Consider the following 22,821-nt stretch of genomic DNA (forward strand, 5'->3'; position numbering starts at 1 on the left):
ACACAAACTGGGGGAATGTAGAGCAAGATGTGCTTTTGTGGCACTGTGAGAAGGGGCTGTTTGACTACAGAACTGGTTAAAAGTTCAACAACTTCACAGCAGGATGAGAGAGTGTGTGTCTCTCACACTGAGAGACCGAAACTGATTTCACAGCCTGGAGATGAGCTGGAGCCACAGAAGAGAGGGACAAAGATCCTGGTATTCCAAAAACATCTCAGACCCCAGAGTAAAGAAAGAAAAGACAATTATCAAAAGGAAGTTGATACAAGCCCATCACAATTTCTGCCATACTTATAATTGTTTTGAGTGCTCACCAAGTAATAAAAAAGAACTGGTTTTAGAAGCCCTTCCCAGGTGGCTGGTTACTACAACAACAAACAACCCTGTGTTTGTGAGGTCAGCCCCCAGTTGTGTATGGAGCAGCCCCACTCACAGCTACAAGAAAGCCCCACACTTTCAGCAAATACCCTCTCAGAGGGGATGATGCTCCACCTTGCCTCCCCTTCCTAAAGCTGTTCCAAGTCATCACATACCAACCTGTTAAGAGACACCAAACTGATTATACTTGTTCATAAAATGTGTTTACAGAACTACTTAATTCCTGTTATTAGCACTTGACATGACTGACTGGTTTTCTTGACATGACTGCAGTTCTACTCAGCACTCAAGACAATCCCCCAGGAGCAATCCTGAGACATTCCTGCAGCTCAGCCACACGTGGGCAAGCTGGGTCTCACCTCCAGATAGGCTGATACCAGAGATTGAAACACATGCAGTGCTCTTGGCTGTATGTGTAGCATCCTTGGCACTTGCCAGCTCCCAAAACTGTTAGTGTTTATCTGCTCACCCATCATTTGCATCAGCTTTCTTACTGCTGACCAGTGGGATGATCCAGTTCTAAAAGGCTCCACTGCTGCACTGTACATCTTAAATTATACATACAGCACTCTGCCATAGGAGAAAAGCAATCAAAGTGATTTATTTCTGGGTGAACAGAAAGCGTCCCCTTTGTCTCAAAACAGTAATTACTGTGGGCTACATTCCAATGCTAGCCTTAGCCATGGCAGGAGTTACTAGAACAGAGATTATTTGTGGAGCAAGGTATTTCTCAGCAGGTATCAGGATGCTGGTTTTCAGCTCTAAAGCCTCTACATTAAATACCACACCTTTAATTATTTCAGTTTACTTTTAATCAAAGGATGTGAAACTAGAGTGCCTCCCTTTCTCTTTGCTGATAGCTGCTCCCACAGATATGCAGAAAAGCAATTAATTACTGCAAATTTTAGAACAGAACTAGCCATTCAGGTATCTGTGAAGATGCTAAAAATGTCAGGAGAAAAGCAAGATAAATGTTAATGTTATTAAAAAGAAATGTCTACTTAACACAACATTTACCTAAATGTTTGCCAGAAAACAGCAAAAAAGGAATTAAAATCCTGATGTAGCACAATAACATACTGAGGGTAAACTCCACCTCTGCACTGAAAGGCAGACCAAGATGAAAATCTCATTCCAAGCCCTGATATCATCTGTGCTAGCCCTCTGCACAAAAGTGGATTTTATCCAACGTACAGTGACTTTGTAACAACCCACTTCCTTTTTACCAGTACTGAGTTTAGTTTTCTAATGTTTCCTTCCACATCCACAATGGTTCCTTATCAAACCCCACAACCTGGCAGAGTGTTGGGATTTATGCTCCCTTTTCCATCCACCAGGGCCCCTTGGTCGCTGCTTTGCTGGACCAAAGCCTCAGGCCCCTTCAAGACCTGCTGTCTTGAGTTTAAATAGAAGACCCTGTACCAGGCAAAAAATACACAAGTGTTTCTTACGTTCTCACAGTTTTTCAAATAATGTGGGTGGCTCTTAACAGTGAGCTGACTTAGTTGTTCCTTCAGTTGTGTCTGGCCTGCATGCACATCTACCAACAGTAGCAGCAATCATTTCATGTTTTCTAGCAAGCTACTGACACAAATGTTAAATAGTAAAAAGCCAGCAAATGACCCCTAAGGAACCCTATGATATACACCAACAGCTCAGAGATGATTCCCTCCACCTGGAGATCAAAACCACTTTCTGTTGGACACTGCTCATTTTTCTCTCTGGATCAAGATGAAGAAGGCCTACTCGGGCAACGACCACAACTTTTATCAGGCAAGCTTGTACTCTTGGTAAAGTAAAATACATCGGGCTGATTTGATAAGATCCATTTTCCTTAGGCTGAGGTAGAGAGATGCTAACAAAGTGCTGTTCCTTTATTTGTTAATAAAGAACTCCAGTTTCAGTAGTTCCATTGTTTTGCTTTGGATCAATGTCAAGCTGATAGACCTATACTTAGCACCAGCCCTCAATTTTCATAGCCTGTTGCCTGTATACTTTTTTCCACTCACTGACTAAAAATCAACATACAGAGATCAACTGAGCTCCTATCTCCAGGTCTTTAAAATTCCATGGATACGAATTTGTTGGATTTAAGAATTCTAAAATGTTCGGAGTCAGCAGTGGTCCACAGTTACCTTCTCTAGCTTCTATCTCAATGGAAAAGACTTAAATTTCATAATCTGTGATAAAGCTACATCTTCTATTTGTTAGGCCATGCAAAACTGTATATTATCACTGTCTTGAGAATTAATCTTAATAGAAACAATCAAAACTGAGCCAGCTTCTTGGCTGGACAGTGAAAGCTTCCACTTGCAAAGCTCCTGAAAGCTGGTTTCAGCTCTGCACAAGCTTATCTTCTCAGCTCAGTGAGAATAAGCTCTTTTCTAGAACATCTTTAAGCATTTCTAGCCAAGCTGTAACAATTTCTTTGATGCTTGTGTGATGGACTAGAAGAGAGTAGAGAGGGCTTCATGCCAAAGAGTTAAACCTCTTCTAAACCAGAATAAATACAAGCTTTTTTTTTTACTTCATTTCGGTTATGAATAAGATATTGGATCACTTCCTAATTTGACTGACATTATTTATTTCCCCCAAAAAACTGTGCTGGAAGCAATCACTGTAACACCAGGGTAACACTCAACTTCATACACATGCAAGAACAGTGACAGAAAACAGCAAATGTCCTTACATGCACTGGCAGCTCCTAAACCTGCGGGGGTTGTACTGCCTGACAGGGAGAAAGCTGGGACCTTGACACTGTTCAAACTAATAAGCACATGCTTGACTAAGATTTGAACAGTGGTTGTAATTGCCATCTGCAATATTTGCCTCTGCTGTGTAAAAACACTGGCAGGCCCACATTTTTTGAATATTCAAGGAGGAAATTCAAGATGTCAAGATGCACCTTCATAGACTGCGGGGTCAGGGTATGTAACTCACATCGTCCATTTCTTGTCACACACTACCTTCCCCTCCTTTGGGCCACTTCTGACAATGTAATGCTGTTTTTAGAGCAAGCTCTAAAAACTTATCTTCCTCATGGAGGGCAGGAGATATCTGCAGACCATAAAAGATTGCATTTGAATAGTTTAGATATTATCAGCTAACATGGAAACATAATATTCTTCCTTGTATCCCAGTAATATCTAACCCATCTTAATTTCCTGTTCTTCACATCAGAACATCTGTGGCAGCAAATACACCCCTCAAGAAGTTGGAGATGCTGCACAGAGAGTTCCTGCACTCCAATCATGGGATTTCCCATGAAATGGCTCTCATTAGATACCTGACAGCAATCCCTCCCTTTCCATTGCTTCAGTCTACTCCCACTGCTTGATGCACAAGAAAATGCTCTATAGCCAGACAGACTTGAGTGAACAGCTCAGTTCTTAAGAAGTTTGCATTGTCAGAGATACAGCTCTTCATGCTGCTCAGAGAAAAAAACACTCCCTCCCCAATTACACTTTAAAAATCCATTGTAGATTTTACTGGCACAGATTTTACTGGCACTGCTGCCAATGACAGAAACCACATTGTCAGTAAGACAGATGAAACTGCAACGTAACTAAGAATGAATGCCCACTTTTGTGCAAAAATGCAATCCTAGAAAGCTACAAAAACATTCAGAAACAACAGCTCTTTTATTTGGCCCTGATACTGCCCTCGTGTACAATCCAGTTCACCAGAATAAGACAACCCCCTATCATTAAAGATGATCTCATCGAAAAGCAGCTCCTAGCAAGTTTTCTTGCATGGGAGGCTTTAACTGCCAGCCCTGATGCAGCCTGACTGGGAGCGGTGTTTGCTCAGCACATTCTGGTGGTTTCAGAGACAAAGCCAGCATTCCCAAGGCTGGAGATAATCAAGCAGATGAAGTCATGCACTCTGAATGCTCCAGAAAGAGAAATGGATGGGGGGTGTGGAAGGTGGGTGTTGGAGGCAGGAATGGGGACCACATTTAACATTATGACACAGAAAAGTAGACAGGAAAAATGTTCCCCATTTAATGATTCACTACATTAATGACATGCTGGCATTACCAATAAGATAGTATTTGAAAGAATGAACCATTTAACCCCAGGAGGAGTCAGACTCACAGGCAGCACATCTAAATGCAGGCACTACAATGTAGCACTTGCGTGTTCTCCCCCAGGACAGATCTTTGGTGGCTGCAGACAGAGCCTAAAGCCAATGAGGTCCTTTCAGGGGCCTCAGTTAAGCACCACCTTTTTATCATCCTCATCTCTTTTGAAGAAGGTATTGCTAATACCAGTCTACAGCATGTAGAAGTAAAAGGTGAAGCACATGTCTACAACAAACCCTTTCATTCAGAGCCTGCTCAGGGAGTAGACTAGGGCAGAGAGGAGCACAGAGCAGTTCTCAGTGGTGATACTTCAAAGGCAGCCCCAGCTTGGGAAACAGGATAGAATTAGATACTGATAACCACCAACATCTTGGAAAGCAACCGGTATTTCAAGAGCCTTTGAGTTCAACTACAACTGCTGAAGGGAAATAAGATTTCCAGCCCTTTCTAGAAACCCTGTACTATCTGCTTTAAAACTGAAATCATTGTATTGACCTATCCCTGAACTCCTGTGACTTTTTTATATTAATCTCTGCCTGCAAGTCCTCCAGGGATGGATCTGAGCTCACACTGCAGCATATTTCTGAGGCTTACACTGCAATTATTATAATGGACAGCTTTCTCTTCAGATTCGGGGAGAGTGTGGTGAAAATTCTTCCCATTCTCATGTGTTTTCAATCATTTTTTCCTCCTTCTTACACACATGCATCTCTTTCCAATTCAAAAATATATAATTTCCCTGCAGATAGCACAGCTGGATGGGTACAGCTCATAACTTTCTAAGAAGCTTCTTTTCTTCCAAATTCCATATTTTTATTTGAACCCTAGCTTTATGCTTTCTTCTTCCTGGGAAGGGATTATGGGCTTGGTCTCTGCTGCTAGATGGAAGTGTACTATATTCCAGTTACCTGCTGCATATGAGATACAGCCACCTCTGGATAAACTGGAGATCTCCCAAGGGAGCATTTCTGAAGGAAAGCCCATGCCAGGTGCCATGCTGCAATTTCTCTCCTTACAAGACTGGCAGCTGCAGTCAGGCTCAATTCTCCTACTGCCACTGAGATGGCAGCATGAAACTTTAACAGAGAAAACAGTTTACACTTCAGCATTCCAGCTACAGATATAACACAGCTAGCATCTCTGCTGTCAAGCATCCTGCTGTCTCTTGTCACACTGATTTCACTCCGTGCTGAGTCTAGTGGCAAAATCCCAGCACTAATGAAGTTAATGGGAATTTCACCAGTGGATTCAAGAGGGCTGAAATTTCACACTGACTCTTCAGTCATAAAATTCCCTCTGCTCACCTCTGAGCTTAACAACTGTGCCCGTTACACCCAGCACGGAGGATCTGGGGTTGATCCAATATAATTTTAAGTTAATGGAAAGGCTCCCACTAACTTTAATGAGGACTGAGATAGATGAGTCAGTGGATGAGAGCATTTCATTTGAGAAAGGGAAGATGATGTTTCACAGCCATTTATATTATCTTTTTAACCCCTCATGTACTATTTCTGTGCTTCTCTAATCCCCTGTGTTGATGTCACTTGTTGTCAGTAATGATTTTGCAACAGTAAGGGGACATTATAAGCATTCAGTTTTTACTCTTCCCTCCTCCTACCACTTAATGTGAGCAATAACAATTGCTCACTATCAACAGAAGCATTCAGGAGAGAAAAATACAGATGTAAAAATGCACTAGAAAAAAATTGTCTGTGTAACCATGCTTGAGAATATGCCACAGCCTCAGTTATGCCTGCAGCTCACAGCGACCTCTCTGTATTAAGGTAATGTCTTTTGTTGGGAGCACACATCAGTAACCAAAAAGCTGTGACAGCAGAGTTTTGCTTAAGAGAAAAGCATTACTTTTGTATCAGGGCCAATCAATAGACCTGATTTAATGCTCTTCCCCTTCTGTGTGAATATCAGTGGAGATGCATTCCTCATCCTGATCTTTCTTGCTCATCCCCCACCCTATGCTTGCTGCATGAAAAACTCACACTTGTGTACCTCTGCTTTCTCTTGTTCACGATCAGTTTTTCTCTAAATACCATTCCACATGACACCTTTTTAAGACCTTACTCTTAATACTCACTCTTAATACTGCCCATTTGTTTTAAATCCCAGTCCTAGAACTGTGAAGCAGTTTCTTTTATTCTGGGTGAAGCAAGATGGGAAAAAACAGGTTGCACTGATAATCCAGGCAAACTAGGTCTGATTCAAGTCTCAGAGATTGTTCGAGGACTGTGGATGTCAGCAATAGCACACGTCCCATGTGAACATCTTACAGACCTTCACTGTTGTTCCCCTTGACCAGTGGCATGAAATTGGGCTTTCACTAGTATTCCACACCTTTATTTTCACTGCTTTCTTTAAACCTTACCTTCAGTATTATGGCATGCTTGAAAACTGAGCAGAAAGTCTCAAGGCCATATGAAGGGTGGAAATGACAGTCACAGTTACCTGAGGCATCAGCCAGTGGGTTTTAATGATGTGGCACTGAAGGGAAATACACTTCAGCCCCAGAGTTCCCACCCCCAAGGCCCCATGTCTCCATTCTTAAATTTTTTGGATCCCAAGAATATTCTCAGACCAACGTATTCAAAATGGAAATGAATAATCACCAGCTTAACAACAGTCATTAGTCCCCTGTAAGCACACTTCTGCATGAATCTATTAATTCTCATTTCCAAGTTTTCAGAATTAAAGTGTTTGATATAGTACATGCTTCTTATTCCCTTTAATTAAACAACTTCCCACTGCTAAAGCGGGTGAAATATTTCATCAGTCAAGAGTGTGCACAGCCCTCATGAAGAAAGTTTTTCGGCTTGCCTGACACACAATAAAATATGGAGCATCAGCTGAAGTTTCTTGGGTCACCTTAAATCCCACTTGTGGCAGAAGCAGCAGGGGAATTAATTCCCCACCTTCTTTACAACATGTACCTTAAGAGAGAATTGCACAGTTCAGATTTATATTGAATATCCTCTGTACCCTTCTTTACAGCCTAAAGTGTGGCTCTGATCAACAGCAAAAAGAAATGATAACATTGCTGAGCACCTGAATGACAGCAAATCAGTGACCTATAGGAAATTGTTTTGCAGCACCAAAGCAATTCCACATGAACAAAGGTCCATTCATGTGATGAATCCATGTGATTTGCCACTTGGCAACTCTGGCAATAAATTCAAGTAGCAGAGGGATACACTGTCTAAGCAGTGCTGAAAAAGGAAGAGACTAGCCGTGTTTATACTTCTCAGTGCTGTAAAGCATGTGGAAGAACAGGAGCTCTAACAAGCCAATGGCAGAAAATGCACAGTACCATTTAATTTTTCTAATTCCTTATTTAATTCTATTTTTGAGGGCAGCTACAAAGCATGTATACAGTGTACAGAAATAATTTTATGGTATTTGTGATTCATTATTGTTCTCATAAATAGAAAATGGAAATGTACCATCTGTCAAGAAGGTAGATGGACCTTTACACGTTCAAGACAAGCTGAAGTTTGTAGAAGCTTTTTAAATGGTGTTTCATAAGTAGGGCCCAAGGTTCAGCTTTCTGCTTTGTATGTGACTGAGAAATCTCACATACTGAGCACAAAGATACAAGAGGAAGGCACAACAGTGAAAGCATTGGGGTCGTAGGAGGCCATTTGACATGGGTGCCTCACATCCAAGCAGGACTGTGACCCTGCTTGCACAGAGGAGCTTAGGACTAGAAGAAAGCAAAAAGGAGAGTTCAGCATGAAGCAAGCACACTCGTCTGAAAGAGCACAGGCATTTGAGGAAGTCACGTTTTTGAGCCCAGAACTGAAAAACGGTGATTCCTTTGAGACTTTAAAGTTTTTAGGTCACTTTGAACAAGCTTCCTTTAAGTGTGTGCAATGCAAATCATTCCTGAAAATCCCAGAGGCCTAACACCATCCCCTTGATGGGATCAGATTACAAGGAAAACTTGGGTCATTCAAGAAACATCAACTAATAACAAAGTCATCTCTGGCAGTCCCAGTGGACTGCAGTGTAGGAGGCTGTGAATCACTGAAGACATGGGAAAATGGCAGCAAGAGAAAGAATAAGCAGATAAACAAGATAAATAAGCAGAAGCAGATAAACAGGTGTAACCTCACTAAATCCTTGTCTACTGAAATCCTTGTCAAACTGAAGCACTTGTCAGGATCTGATCTCTGCCTGAAAACTTGCAGCTCTTTTAAGTATCCAAGCTCCAATACTAAACATCTTAAAATGATCACTGCAATATGAAGCTTGTGAAGCTAGGCAGTTCCAAGCAGTAGAGAAGAAAGGAACATCATTAAGCAGCAAGCTTAAAGCTTCTTCTTACAGAGAAGCTGAAAGAGAACTCAAGAGGAACAAACTGTCAAACTTCATCTACAGTTGTGTTGTATTGCTATACCACCACAAAGATAAACATCAAGATCCATGAGATAAAGGAATTGAAAGCAATCATTCCTAATTTACTTTTTAAGCTCTTTCATACACAGAAGAAGTTTTTCATTACAACGGTGCAACAAGTGATAATCTCAAAGGAAAGTCCTGAAACTGTGGATATGTGACACTGTCTCCTCTGTAATTCCAAAAGACTGGAGGAAAATATGCTTCGACACAAACACAGGCTGGGTAACATGCACATTGCAGCTCAGAAAGCTGATGATTCTGGACTGCATCAAAAGCAGTGCAGGCAGCAGGGCAAGGGAGGGAATGCTGCCTCTCTACTCTGCTCCTGTGAAACCCTACCTGGAGTGCTGCATCCAGCACAGGAAAGATGTGGAGCTACTGGAGTTCAGAGGAGGGCTGCAAACAAAATCAGAGGGATGGAACACCTCTCCTAGGAAAACAGACTGAGAGAATCTGGGTTGTTCAGCCTGGAGAAAGAAGAGAAGGCTCTGGGGAGACATTTTAGCTCCCTCCAGTACCTAAAGGGAGCTACAAGAGAGCTGCATTGGGACTTCTCACAAGGGCATGTAGAGCCAGGACAAGGGGGAAATGGCTATAAACTGAAAGATGGTAGATTTAGATTAGATATTAGGAAGAAATTATTTACTTGTGAGGGTGGTGGGGCACTGCAACAGGTTTCCCCAGAGAAGTTGTGGATGCCCCATCCCTGCAATTATCTAAGACCAGGTTGGATGGGGTTCTGTGCAAACTGGTCTAAAGGAAGATGTCCCTGCCCATGGCAGGGGAGTTGGAACTAGATGATCTTTAAGGTCCCTTCCAACCAAAACCATTATGTGACTCTGTGAGACATCCAGAATTTATTTTCAATATTGGATTATTATAGATGAAGAAAACTTGCAAAATCTCTATAGGATAGGAATGTAAGGTCCGAGTGCATAGACACAGAAATATCATAGTGTTTCTTGAAGAACTGGAACATTATTTGAAAGGTGAAATAAACTGAGAAAACAAATAACATTCTTTTTTTCTCCAACTTGAGGTTGTAATAATCTTTAAATTCTTACTATTAAGGTATAATAAGTATAATAATCTTTAAATTCTTACTATTAAGGTTTTATCCATTAAAAATATTTAACACTTAAAGCACATTCCCCTAGGTAGGATCAAATAACATTAGACAAGGGAGCTCTGAAGTTGGAGGGCTGAATTTCAATAACCAGAAAATCTGAGAAAAGCCACAGTAATTCTACAATAGAAAACTTAGGAAGTCAGATTCAGATAAAGAACAGTGCAATAGTTCATACTGAAGTAAGCATGAAATCCCCTTTCACATAGCATTCTCTTTGTAGGTTTGGCATTATCTTCACTCTTTATACTTTTTGCAAGATTGGTAAAGTAAATATGCCTCGCCTAAGATAGTTTAGAAAACAGATATATAATGTAGTCAGCTGCTCTGGAATACAAGTTACATTTCTGATCCCCTATATCTTCTAAAATTAGGCCTCTTAAAATCCTAAATGTAAGTGCCTTAATACCTTCTGATATCAAACAGAAGTCAGGAAGAAATGAATTGTATTAGAGTTTGATCCAAAGCCAAGTCCAGTCATTTTGATCTTTCCATTAAATTTCAGCCTGCCTTGGTATAAGCCCTTGGAGAACATGTAAAGTAAATGATGACGCTCTTTGTGGTTATTGCAAAATGTTGTGAGGTTCTTTGCAAATAATTTCCTTTTTCTGCATCTCAGTTTGTGGCCACTGTCCATTAAAAACAAAAGCATTCTCAAACTAACAATCAGGGTGCCAGATAATGTACATATGTGCTTCTCAGTGTAGGCAGCATCACTGAAAAGCAGTGATTTTTGTCTGTGTTCACATAATGACAGACAAATCTTGCTGAAACATGCTTGTATACCATGCTTGCTTAACAAATGTATATATTCAAAACATGTGGTGAGTGTAATCATTTACCAGAAGACAGTACCAAGACTGGCCAGTTTCCTGAGTTCTAGGGTAAGAAATTTGGGAGGGTACTGTCAAACTTCTCTATCAGCTGGAAAGGATAAGGATTACAGGAAGGGTGAATGACATTCAGAGAAAAATAACATCTTCATTAACTTCTCTTTTTTTCAGTACCTGTCTATCATCTTAGATGAGCATAAAAATCTATAGCTCTCTAGATCACAATTTACTGTGACTTAATTTCAAGACTGTTCTTTCTAATGTCTGCTGCCACAGATAAAACCTTCTGGAAAAATCTCTCTGCTTTCTTTTTCAGGCCAGTAAAAGATGGCTTTCATGACTGGGAAGCACAGCAGCTGAAAGCCCCGGGGAGAATTAGTTCAGAGCACCCTGTTAAGAGTTCACAACCTGCTTGCAGCCATACTGACTGGGAGGAGGTGGATCCCATTCAAAAGTACAAAACCTCACAAGGACTGATGAGGAACCAGCAAAGAGACTAGGTCAGCCACCATCACTAACGAGAAAGGTGTATTTTAGCTCAGATTCACTGCTTTTGCAACAATTATGTTCTCTTGCTTTAAAAACAAGCATCACAGTCAGTCAGCGTTTTTAAGGCCTTGCATCCCCCTCAGGTATGTGTACGGGTTAGTCTACTGTTACAGCTGTATTAATAGGAGGGCCAGCACAGACATTAAGACCTCTTCATTGAAAAAAGAGATGATTCAGAATTGACACACACTATATGTTACCTCTCCTCATCAAGTTTTATGCATCAGCAGCTCCCAGTCCAACTCATACCCATGCTGATGTGAAATGACTGAGTATTCACAGATAGCTTCATACTGCTCTTCCACCAGGGATGGAGCAATCCTGTATTTTCTGTGTACTGATGGCAGGCAACACATTGTTCTCATTCTTCTTATGGCAGCAGGCAATAAGACTCCCTGGCATGGGTATGACTACTAAGTGCAGATGTTTTCCATATTCAGTGGGAAAGGCTGGTGTGAGAAGTTCAAGGTGTTTTTTTTTCCAAGTATCAGACTTGCAACAACTTGCTCAAGTATCAGGGCTGCAAGACATATCATAGAAGCCAAAAGAGTATGTGTCCCCAAGGCATGGCTATGGTGGGGAAGGAAGAAGAGCAGAGGAGTTTTAATGCAATTATGTACCCTACTAAAATTGTTGAAGTATTGGTTCGCCCTTCCTAAGGTATTAAGGATACCTCACCACTAAGGATCGAGGCAACCATGTGCAGTCTGGGACAATGTGGATTACACTCGTGCTCAAGGGTAATCAAACCCTTCCCTGGGGACCAGTCTGCTATGGAAAGGCTTGTGCAGATTCTGAATGGAGAACTGAGTTAGTTCTAAAACAAATAAAATCTGAAGTAGTCTTTCAAATGGAGGGAAAGTAAACATGCACACACATCTATCTGGGACAAAGGGGATTTCTTAGATGTCTTCATTTCCTGCTGCAGAGCCTGACTGCTTATTCAAGCCCACTGCTATTTATATCCTGCCTCTGTATCTTGAGAGAAAAAGCACAAACTTCTTTAGAGTGAAACTGAAGTTCCTCTGGCCTGGGCCTGCTGAGCCCAGTCCCTTAGCAAATGCCTTGTGCAATCATTTTGAACTCCACTCCAGCTCACTGTTGCAAACACATACATCACTCCATTTGTGTGGGTGAGCACACTCCCAATGGTGCTGTCACCAGTCCTTTCATGCTGCTTCATTTCCATGGCTCCTTGGTGTATGCTCTTTGTCTGCTCTCCATCATCACTGTACAGTGCATAACAATTACTTTGGCTCCTCTTTTCAGTTTGAGTTGTTCCTTCCTTTCGTACGTGGGCTGGAGGCTATTGTTTTCTTTTCAATTAAAGGGCTTTGTTTATGAGATCAGGTTTTGAATGAAGATTTTATAGCACACACCATAATTGTAACAGTCCCAATAAACAGCACAAAGTGGCATTTACAGCTATAACACAGTGTTATAGTTATATCCCAGTGTGACAACTCCACTATATCGGCCTAAACATGGATCAATGCATTCAAGCAAATCACATCTCAAAAGCTGCTACTGCTGAATTGCAACTCTCTTGGAGGATTCCTTGCTATTCTCTCTGTTCAGTGCTGGAAAATATCAGCCAGTAGGTCAAGAAACTTCAGCAAGGAAGAAAGAAGGGATGGACCAACACTCCCAAATACCAACATAAAAATTTCACTGCCCCTGTTTTGATGAGTATGCTGTGTGGCATTTGTAGTAAATATGCAGAAATACTGGCTATGTATCTTCCCACTCCCCTTTTCAGAATTGCAGATGCTTAGCCTGTTTGAGCACCTTCCACAGTGAGAACACATGCACTAAAGCTCTGAAGTCAAGCTGCTGATTCAAGTGGGCATTGCACCATCCAACAACCACTTCTGTAAGAACAGGTTTGCTCAGGCTATATATATTTGCTGTTCCCTGATGTTCCCACAGCAAAATACAGCTGCATGCAGGGAAGTGGGCCTGCTCCTCTGCCATCTGAGGGTGTAAGGGAGAAGTGTGGAGCAAAGCAATCATTCCTCTTCATTAGACAGGCTCTGAATATTAAAGGTTGTAAATGAAGGGAGAGTAGAAATACTTGAACACAAGAAGGAGATGAAAAATTGAAGCAGCTCTAGGGCACAAGAGAAAACAGGTGCGAAAAGCAAAAAAGCAGAGTAGGAGACCAAGCACAAATGAGGCAGGAAGACAATGCCGATGAACAAAGCACAAGACAAGCAGGATTCAAGCAGGATTCCTGGAACCTCAACCAGCTTCAATGAAAATTATGCCAGACCACATGCAACTGCACTAGGAAAAACACAAGAAAAATTATTCATCTGAGTCATCATAAAAGTAAAATCATTGCAGTTAACAGTAAAATAATAAAAATTCAAGCTAGGTGACTGTGTGGTGCCCTACACTCAAAGATTCAGATCTGTAATGTGCACAGCTTGATTTCCGATATATTACTGAAGGTGGTTAGGTTTGTTCTTCAGAAATTCTCAGACTATTGCAGAATTAACATCCTGCTACTGCTGAAGAAAGCAGTAGCTTTCTCCTCCTTCCATAAGTAACCAAAGTAGTTCCTGACATTGCATTATAAAATGAGCTCCTCCATTATTTGCTTTAGAATGATTTGCAAGCTTTTACAGAGCATTTGATTTAAACCAGAAGGATAATATGTTCCCTCCTTTTTTTGTTGTTTCTTTTCTAAAGAATGGCCAGAGTTCATTCTATTAGGACAAAGTGCTTCCCAGAACTACCATGAAGTAGGAAAGCACCTTTGGCTCTTATTTCCCCAACACAAGATAATGCAATTCATCATGAAGAGCATTATTTCCCAAGAAGCCAACACTGGATGGAAAGGCCATTGTTCCAAAGGATCCACAAAGTTCCAGAAAAGCAGCCAAGGACGAGAAGACTTTCCAGGAACTAAAATGACTGTAAAGACAGATGCACATGTATTTCTAAGGAAAATATTGGAGAGAAAAAAAAAAGATAAATCTGATGTTAAGTTTAAGGAGACAAGTCTCCAAGACCACTGTTAAACAATATGGGATGTTGCCATGGAGGGGCCCATGACTGCTAATCTAATGCCCATCACATGGCAAAGGACTGAGTTGAGAATAACTTTTGAAACATGCTCAGGCTTCTAATTTTTAACTAAAAAGCATCAGAAGGCTGACAACATAGGTATGGTTACATACTGCACCAGAAATGCCAGCTAAAATGAAGATATAATTTCTCCTAAACCACTCTGAACTTCATAACAGAATGATTATACAGAGACAAGCCAGAGAAGTGACACATCTGATCTCTGTCAGCACAAAAAAAAAACCCTGAGACATATTAACACAAAACATCGAACACTGATAATGTCAGCATTTCCTGCTGAATTAGTAAGGGCAAAGGACAAACATAACTAGGTTTAATGAGTTCTCTGTGGTACCCACCCATTCCTGGTGGGTTCTTCAACACCTTGTGCTTCTCTTACTGCACTCTGTGCTTAGCCCAAGCCAGTTGCACAAGAGCCCCGACCCTATGGAAATCTCTTCTCACATAATCAGAGTTGCCCTGTCTTCGGTGGAGAAAGTTGTGGCAGCACAAATACAGGCCAATGCCAGTGCAAAATCAAAGAACATGAAGTAACACCCCACTTTTCACTGGGACATAAATCTGCAAGGATTTTCATTGGGAAAGCTGTCATAAACACCAGAAGGTTAGTTCTGGGGCCTCAATATTCACATCCTCTCCTGCAGTGCTAATTCCTGCAAATTTACTTATGTATAAACAAACTGTACACTAAAAAAGGGTTAAGTTTAACTTCTACAAATTAGCTATGTATATTCAAATGAAAATAAACATCCTAATTCTACAAAGAGAAACCATCAAGACACTTGGTTAATGATGTCAAAGCCTGTTCTCTCTAACCGTCTGCTGGTGCCTTTACCTGCAATTCTTTATGGCTGTATTATCATCACCATCATCTCTGGACTTAGTATTCCACACATACCAGCTGCCCACAACTGAAGGGCTTCTTTGCATTACCAATTATAATTGCACTGAATGCACTACTGGTTCTGTGACATAAAAAGGAATTAAAAAAAAAAAAAACCTCATCAAGCTTATTTCAACTTGAGAGAGTTGAACCCAGGTGAAAAACTAAGTCAGTAACCCACAGAACCCACTAATTAATTACCATATAGATGTATGATCCAATCTAATGGAGATCAAAATTAAAAAAAAAAAAGTAGCCCATTATTCACCAACAGTTTCAATTACAGGTGGGAGAATAATACCACTTAACACATTCCCTGTGGCCTGGCCCACGCTCAAGAGATTTTTTTTTTGGGATGAAGCTTAGAAGCAAAATCTGGCTTGAAAACTGGAGTAAGGCACCTCTTTTGAAGTCTTCCCTCAAAAATCAAAACAAAAAGCTCCACCACCAACAAAGCAGTCCCCAAAATCCCAGTTCTCCCATTTCTAAGATTACTATTTTCTATAGTAAGACATTGAGATCAACAACTTTATCCATCCATTCCTTCAATAAAATGGACTAAATCAGCATTAATTTGTTAATCTTCGTATTATTTCATGCACTCATGCCATACGATGTCAAGTTAAATTTCAAACAAAATCCATTTAAGAAAATAGAAAAGAACATTTCTTACCTGTTGCTCTTTCCTCAAAACTGTGGACTCCCACTGCTGAAGATAATCTGTCAAGTTAGAGTCTTCTTTCTTCTTTCTTTTTGTTTAACCTCCTACTCTTAAACCATTTAATACTACCACATGGGAAAGAAAATGAAAGGAAATACTTGTCTAATGTGTCAATGGCTACATGCCACTTCTATTAGTCAGCTTCTATATCAGCCTGGGTAGATAGTTCAAGTAACAACAGGGGAAACATTCTATTTTCTAACAAGAAAAGACACACTAAGAATATGCCAGGGAAAAAACCTACATTTTAAAATAAAGAACAGCATAGGGTTCCAGCAGCACACAAAAGACCAGAAAATACGACAGTTTTAAGTATAGCATATATAAATTATTTTTCACATTAAGTCAATTTAGGTCAAAAAACATTATGTGTTGATTTCTCCAACAAATTATAACTACATCGAACAACATGAAAGCCCACCTAAAAAACAGAAAAAGACAGCAAGCTATTGCTTTTGCAAGACACTGGCACAAGAAAATACATTAGGCCTTGTTATCACATACTAAACGTGCTGCACATTTGGGTTGCAATTGCAGTATACTTTCTAGAAGAGTACTGCACAACTGATTTACTTGTTAGTCAAAATAGGGAATGAATGGCAGCATTTACTTGCATCCTTTCATTCACGTGGTACAGGTAATGCTCTTCAGGACTGTGCATGCTGTACTCTTGCTGGCTTGCACTTTTCCATTTCATAAAAAAGGCACTGAATTTTGAATGTACTGAAAAGAAATTAATAGGAAAGTTCACAGTTCCTAGAGCATTTTAAGAGAACAGTGTTACTTCAGCAATACAATTTTTACAGCTTATTATATGTTAACAAGTTTCCATTTAAAAATGAGTCATCCCATCCCACTGGAGTAAGAAAAGAAAACCTGTCATATTCAAATTTTAGAGATTGCCCGAGTTTCATTTACCTCTGAAGCGCTGAATTAAACTATCTTAAGACCAAGAAGAAATGAAAACTCTTAGTTATTTTGTAGCCAAGTAAATTGTCAGACCTAGTTCAAAGGACCTGCAATCCATTTTCTAGTTTTTTATTTATAATTTAGGCAAAAATCTGACTCATTTTTATAGGTGAAATTGTATGGTGGCATTTTGAAAGTACTTCAACTTTGTATTATAACAGAAGTTATTGTTCTAAGTGTGGAAGATCTCTATTTCCCCATAGTGAAACCATTAAACCAGACACCAAACTTTACAGTACAGAAAAGCTGTAATAAAGGTTTGGAGGAACAGCTGTAAACTTTTAGGATTTAATATATATTCATGAGACATGAAGATCTGGATGGAGAACACTAAGCAGAACCATTCAAGTGTGGGACTTCAGAGTCCATGCAGTCAATAACATTAAATAATCAACTGCATGTCTCTATTGCCTTGTCTCTCCTCAAAACCAAAGAGTAAGCAAATCCTTTGCTTTTTTAACACAGTAGGTCCATGTGAGTTTACCTGGCATGTTCTCAGTGCTCTCTTATATTAATCCTTAACTAATTTTTCCCCACCTAATATGTGATACCACAAACAGTCAAGATAACATAAGTGGGAGCTTGTCATCAAGCTCCCAGAGCTAAAATTATAAACATGGATCTAAAATTTCTGCCAATGTGTGGAAAGTACAGCAACTGTTACAGATTCACAAGTCATTCACATTCCTCCAAAGACACCAGCAAGGCAAGAAAACAGCAGGAATAGTACTTAAAAGTACAACTTATGCGCCTGTATGAATCAGGTAGGACAGCAAAAGCCAGACTAAGCACTATAAAGAAAAATCACAACTTCTACTACATCATAAATTATTTGAGCCTTTAATGAATACTGTAAGAAAAGAAATTCAGGTCACCATGACTCTGCTCATATTTAAAAAAAAAATCCCACCCCCACCACAAGCTTTGACAAAGAGGCTCTAAGTAGTCAAAACATAAAGGTGAGATTTTGTCAAATAATTGAAAGGCAAGTATAAAATAGGAAAATAATAATAAATCCACATCTATTGCCTCTTTATGAAGCATATAGTACTGAAAGTTATTAATGCTTATGCCAAGTCCAACAAATGAGATCAAAAGGGCAGGAAAAGGTGGCAAAATTCGTATGAACGTATCTCAATAATGATGGGAACAACTGAAGAGCTATTAATGAGCCTGTTGAACAGAAAGCATGCTGATAAAATACAGCATGGGAAAAATCAAGGTAAGACTTACCTGAAAAAAAAGAAAATAAATTACTCGAGCTAGTAATTTAAAGGTCATAAACTAACTAACTCCTTCCAAAACAAAGCACTTTACAATTTACACCTCAAGACACAGAAGCTGTTTACAGAGGATGAGGTAACAAAAACAAGCAAAGAAAATTTGATAAATCCATTAAAATATAAAGTATATAGTAAAACCTTCATTCAGATATCTATTTGATTTAGTTCTAAGCTACTAAGATTAGAAAGGAGTTAGGAACTAAGAAAGCTTGTAAAAATGGACTCTAGAAAAAAGTGAAAAAAGATTGCAAGAGGCATATGAAGGCTCCTGAAACAGGAAACATAGGGAATATTTCATGAAAAAATGAACACGGGGCATGAAACAGCAATTAATCTGTTTACTGAAAAGGTAAACCATTTCCATATATAATTTTTGCAAATACTACCAAGAGACAAGACTGAAAAGCAATTCACTCAAACCTGAAAATGCTCATACAACACATAGCTGACTTTCTTAATATTATTGCCATAGCTGGTACATGCTTTGATTCACCTAAAGAAAAAACTAGATATTAGAAGGCAAATCCCTACATTCTCTGCAGAATTCACTCATGAGGTTTAAGAAGCCCACTGTGGAGTCCTTCTGTAGGTAAGTTGCAAACAACTGGTACTTCTCACCAACTTCCTAAGGAAAATTTCTATCTTCTTAGAAGACAGTTGTGGGTAGGTGCTCTTCAGGATAATGCATGATAATTTTGGATTGCTCTGTATCACTGTTTTCTTTCATTAAACTTTACCAAGCATAATTGTCACTGCCCAATTTTTAGTTAATGCACATACAGAAAAACACATTTTTTAGTTCCAGTACAAGCTGTCAATTCAGAAAACCTTACAGAAATAAGATTTCAAGAGTGGTGGGAAAATAGTACATGCATAGAACTTCAGAAATTGTACCTGCCTCTTGGATCTGAGCAAGACTGCAGTTCACTGGCAAAGGTGCCAGCGCAGTCTCCTGGCAGTGGCGTGATTTACCCCAAAGCAAGTTCAGACAGTGCTGGTATCTGCTTAACCTGCTCTAGAGTTATACACAGAGGTAGTTGCACTACTACTGGCTGAAACACAGGATAGGTAAGAAATGTGTTTTAATAGCAAAGAGGTACCAGGAAATCTTGCAGATTTCATTAAAGCTATGAATGGACTTAATTATCACAGAAACAAGAAACACAGAGCTCATTAGACACTGCCTCATATCAAAACTGTCCTCTGCAGTCACAGATGATTTCTTTTTAGGCCACACAAATTCCAAGACAAACAAATTCATTATTCACTCTATTTCATCTTGCTAAAATAACACCAGGACTACCACCCAAGGATAAATCCAGTACTCCATCATGACGTAATACCTTTTTTATTACAATATCCAAAAAACTGAGTATGCAAGATTTTGAGATCTCATGATCCGTTCTTCAATCTCAGGAATGTGCCATCTAAAGACTGTATATTTAAACCATAAAGGAGTTTAAATGTAAAGAAAAGAGAAAAATGCATTTTCTTCATAAACATTCTCTGTGTCTCTTCCTACCAACCACACCATCCTCTGTAAAACCCGAAGATTTCTTTCTGTAAAGCAAATATATATATAGTGTTGGTAGCACGCCCCACCCTGTCCCAAGATCAGTTTTTATTAATCTTCTGTATTAGTGTCAACAATCAGCTACAGATACATATTACCTTGAGAATTAAATACATAATCGTTTAATTCAAACAAGCAGAAGGGCAAGAGGAAAAAGCATTATGTGGATGGCACATTTGGTTGTAGATTACCAAAACATTCAGCCTTTACAATTCAATTATTCTTTATCTAGTAATCAACTTTCAAATAAAATTTCTCTTTGTTGCAATTACAGACCAAAATACACTAGTTTTCTTTTACTACAATCTTACCATAGTAGTTTAAGAAGTACTATTACAAAATGCTTTTAATTAGTGTACTCTTTACGAAGAGTCAGAGAGGCAATGTAACAGCAGAGTACAGTGTAAAGAGTGCTTCTAGGAACTAGGAGGTTTTGTATTATCCTACTCGGTAAGCAATATAGCTACAGAACTCACAGCCACAACTGTTATGTCTACTCTCTCTCACTTAAGCAGCTGCAGCTTCAGTGCATTCAAACTGTGCCCGATGTCTCTGAATGGAGAGTTCTGCCTGCATGAGCAGTCTGAACAGATTAACACTGGTTTGAATTGAAAACGCCCCTCCTTGATCTGAGCTAACTATGTAAACGTACACAGGAGAGGGGCGTTTTGAACTCTGCTGGGAAGGTGAGTGCTTGCCATGGCCACCCAAGGGAAACTCTCAACCTGAAGAGAGGTGGTCAGAGGTTAACAAAACTGGAACACAAAGAGAGGCAAACAAAAAAAAGGACAAACAGCAACTGACAGAGCAAACACTTTAGAAAGAGCCTATTCCTTAAGCCTGCTTCAGATATTGCTCTGCTCTATAAAAGTGAATTTAGGACCTAAGGCTTGTAAGTTATAAGAGGCCCAGGTGGCCAAGTCCATCTTCAACGTCACTGAAGTGCTTTCACAAGATATAGCTTTTCCCCGTGTTCACTGGTGAAGATGGGAGCCTTTTTGTAGTGTTCCACCAACTCATCCATAGTATTAAATCGTCGCTGCCCAATACAATAGACATTGTCCACGAGCTGCACCTTGAAATGTTTGTTCTTCCCCGATGCCTTTAGAGATACTGAGAAGTCACTGGGCTGTTGAGAAGAATTGAGAAAGAAAGAAAAAATTACATAGAAGAGAACAAAATGACAGCATAATTTTGCTGTTTCAGGAACAAACTATGTCATATAGTTGACAGTAATTTACATTAGCCACAGCTCGGTGCTTTAGCTACTTAAGAAACCCAATAGCCTATTATTCAATAAATAATTACCATTGTTATTAACGTGAGCAGTTAAGTCAGTTAAGTGAAAGCTCCCCAGATGCACAGTCTGAAGTTGCCAATTACATGACTAAACTGCAAATATTATCTTAGTTACTCAGTCTAGAAGCACTAGAATGTCAAGGAGAAGGGAAGAATTTTTATCATGCATGTCTTCCTCACTAGAGTGGCCTGGAGAAAACAATTATTGCAATATTGCTTGGGCAGATGAAGAAAATTCCCCATTTCGCTTTTTTTAAAGCCGTGACCACTAGAGGGCCATTCCTGCTTTGCATTGCAAAAGACAAAAACACATGCACCTTTTATCTTCATTACCACATGTATGGGGAATAATTTCTCCCATTGAGTACAATTTCTTTGTAAAAAAAGATAAAGCTATAGAAGAAGAAAAACACCGTACAAATCTCACCATCACACCACAGCCCACAAAAGACAGAATTTATGCACTAATTAAGTTACTCAGGACATAACAATTTCTAGTGATAAATCTCTTCATCCTGGCAATCAGTTGCTTTAACAAGGAGAGTGCTGTCATCCAAACAGCCAGAATGAGACCATTCCACTTCCTTCATCACATGTAACCATAGGAGGGTAGAAAGGACACAGTGTCCCTTGCTTCCAGCTGAACTCTGTCTCCAGCCACCTACTGCTGCTGGCTGGCCACAGAGATGGTGTAGAAGCCTAGGCAATAAGGATTTAATGTGCTGCTATCTATGCCTCAAATACCAACGACCATTCAAGCAGGCAAGTTAGAAAAGGATGTGGCTGGAAAGGGGGGGGGGATGTGCAGAGGTAGGGCAGCACCCCTCTGGGGCCAATTTTCCTGTTCTGGTCCATGGAGACCGCACAACACAAAACAATGCAGGCATAGGAATGGGGTTAAGGAACAGGCAAGTCCAGTAGAGGGGGATCAAGACTACCAAAAGACCCTTAAAGCTTCCCCCAGTTTCCATAAAGGTCCAGAAGAGTCCCTATGCTGATTCATTTACATGAAGAGCAAGAAACCTAACCTCAGGGAGGAGAAAACTTACCTATAACCAGGTAGCCCCACAAAGCCTTGGTGATGTGCTGCCTAGGCCCTGGATACCCTGTTGGCTGGATTGATCCTGGATCCAGGACTGCAGATCTCCTTTCCTTTGCAATCTCATCTCCCTTTCACTTTCTTCCCTCTTACTATTAGAGAGTAGGGGCAAAACACGAATTTCTATGCCTACTGTGTAGTTTGCTTATAAAACTTCATGAGCTTCTTTAGAACCCTTTTAGTTTTTGTCATTCTTTGATGAATCTTGGGTGCTCCCTTCCATGTAGGAGTGGGATATGACAGATAGTAGCATGGGTTTGCCCTGTGAGAGGTGTATGAAGTAGGTGCCACCAGCCAACAAGAAAATTAATAAAAATAACACCCTGGAGTTTGTAACAAGCACTTAATGGAGTTAAGTAATGCCTGGTGCTACTCCGGAGGTACTGCTGCAGTGTCTCAGCCTACTGAAGGCATGGCTTCAAGCACAAACCACTGAAGGCACGTGCCAGGCTTCTGACACAACCTTACTGTGTCCCTTGGTCTCTCCCCACCACGCCGCTGCTTTGGCTGGACCAGCACTG

At 40.1% G+C, this 22,821-nt stretch overlaps 2 protein-coding genes across 8 annotated transcripts in view; both read right to left on the reverse strand.

The window, feature by feature from the left end:
- ECRG4 (ECRG4 augurin precursor) overlaps window positions 1-22,821 on the reverse strand; it is an 80,663-nt gene that overhangs the window by 50,322 nt on the left and 7,520 nt on the right. The window lies entirely within an intron of this gene.
- The window catches only part of NCK2 (NCK adaptor protein 2), an 84,258-nt gene continuing 81,098 nt past the window's right edge, over window positions 19,662-22,821 (reverse strand). For all 7 annotated transcript variants that reach the window (XM_053934265.1, XM_053934261.1, XM_053934264.1 and 4 more), the window contains one exon: window positions 19,662-21,031. In XM_053934265.1, coding sequence (XP_053790240.1) covers window positions 20,837-21,031 — 195 coding nt within the window. In that variant the 3' untranslated portion in view covers window positions 19,662-20,836. The remainder of the gene's footprint in view (window positions 21,032-22,821) is intronic.

The sequence above is a fragment of the Vidua chalybeata genome, chromosome 2, assembly GCF_026979565.1.
Source record: "Vidua chalybeata isolate OUT-0048 chromosome 2, bVidCha1 merged haplotype, whole genome shotgun sequence".
Taxonomy (NCBI): domain Eukaryota; kingdom Metazoa; phylum Chordata; class Aves; order Passeriformes; family Viduidae; genus Vidua; species Vidua chalybeata.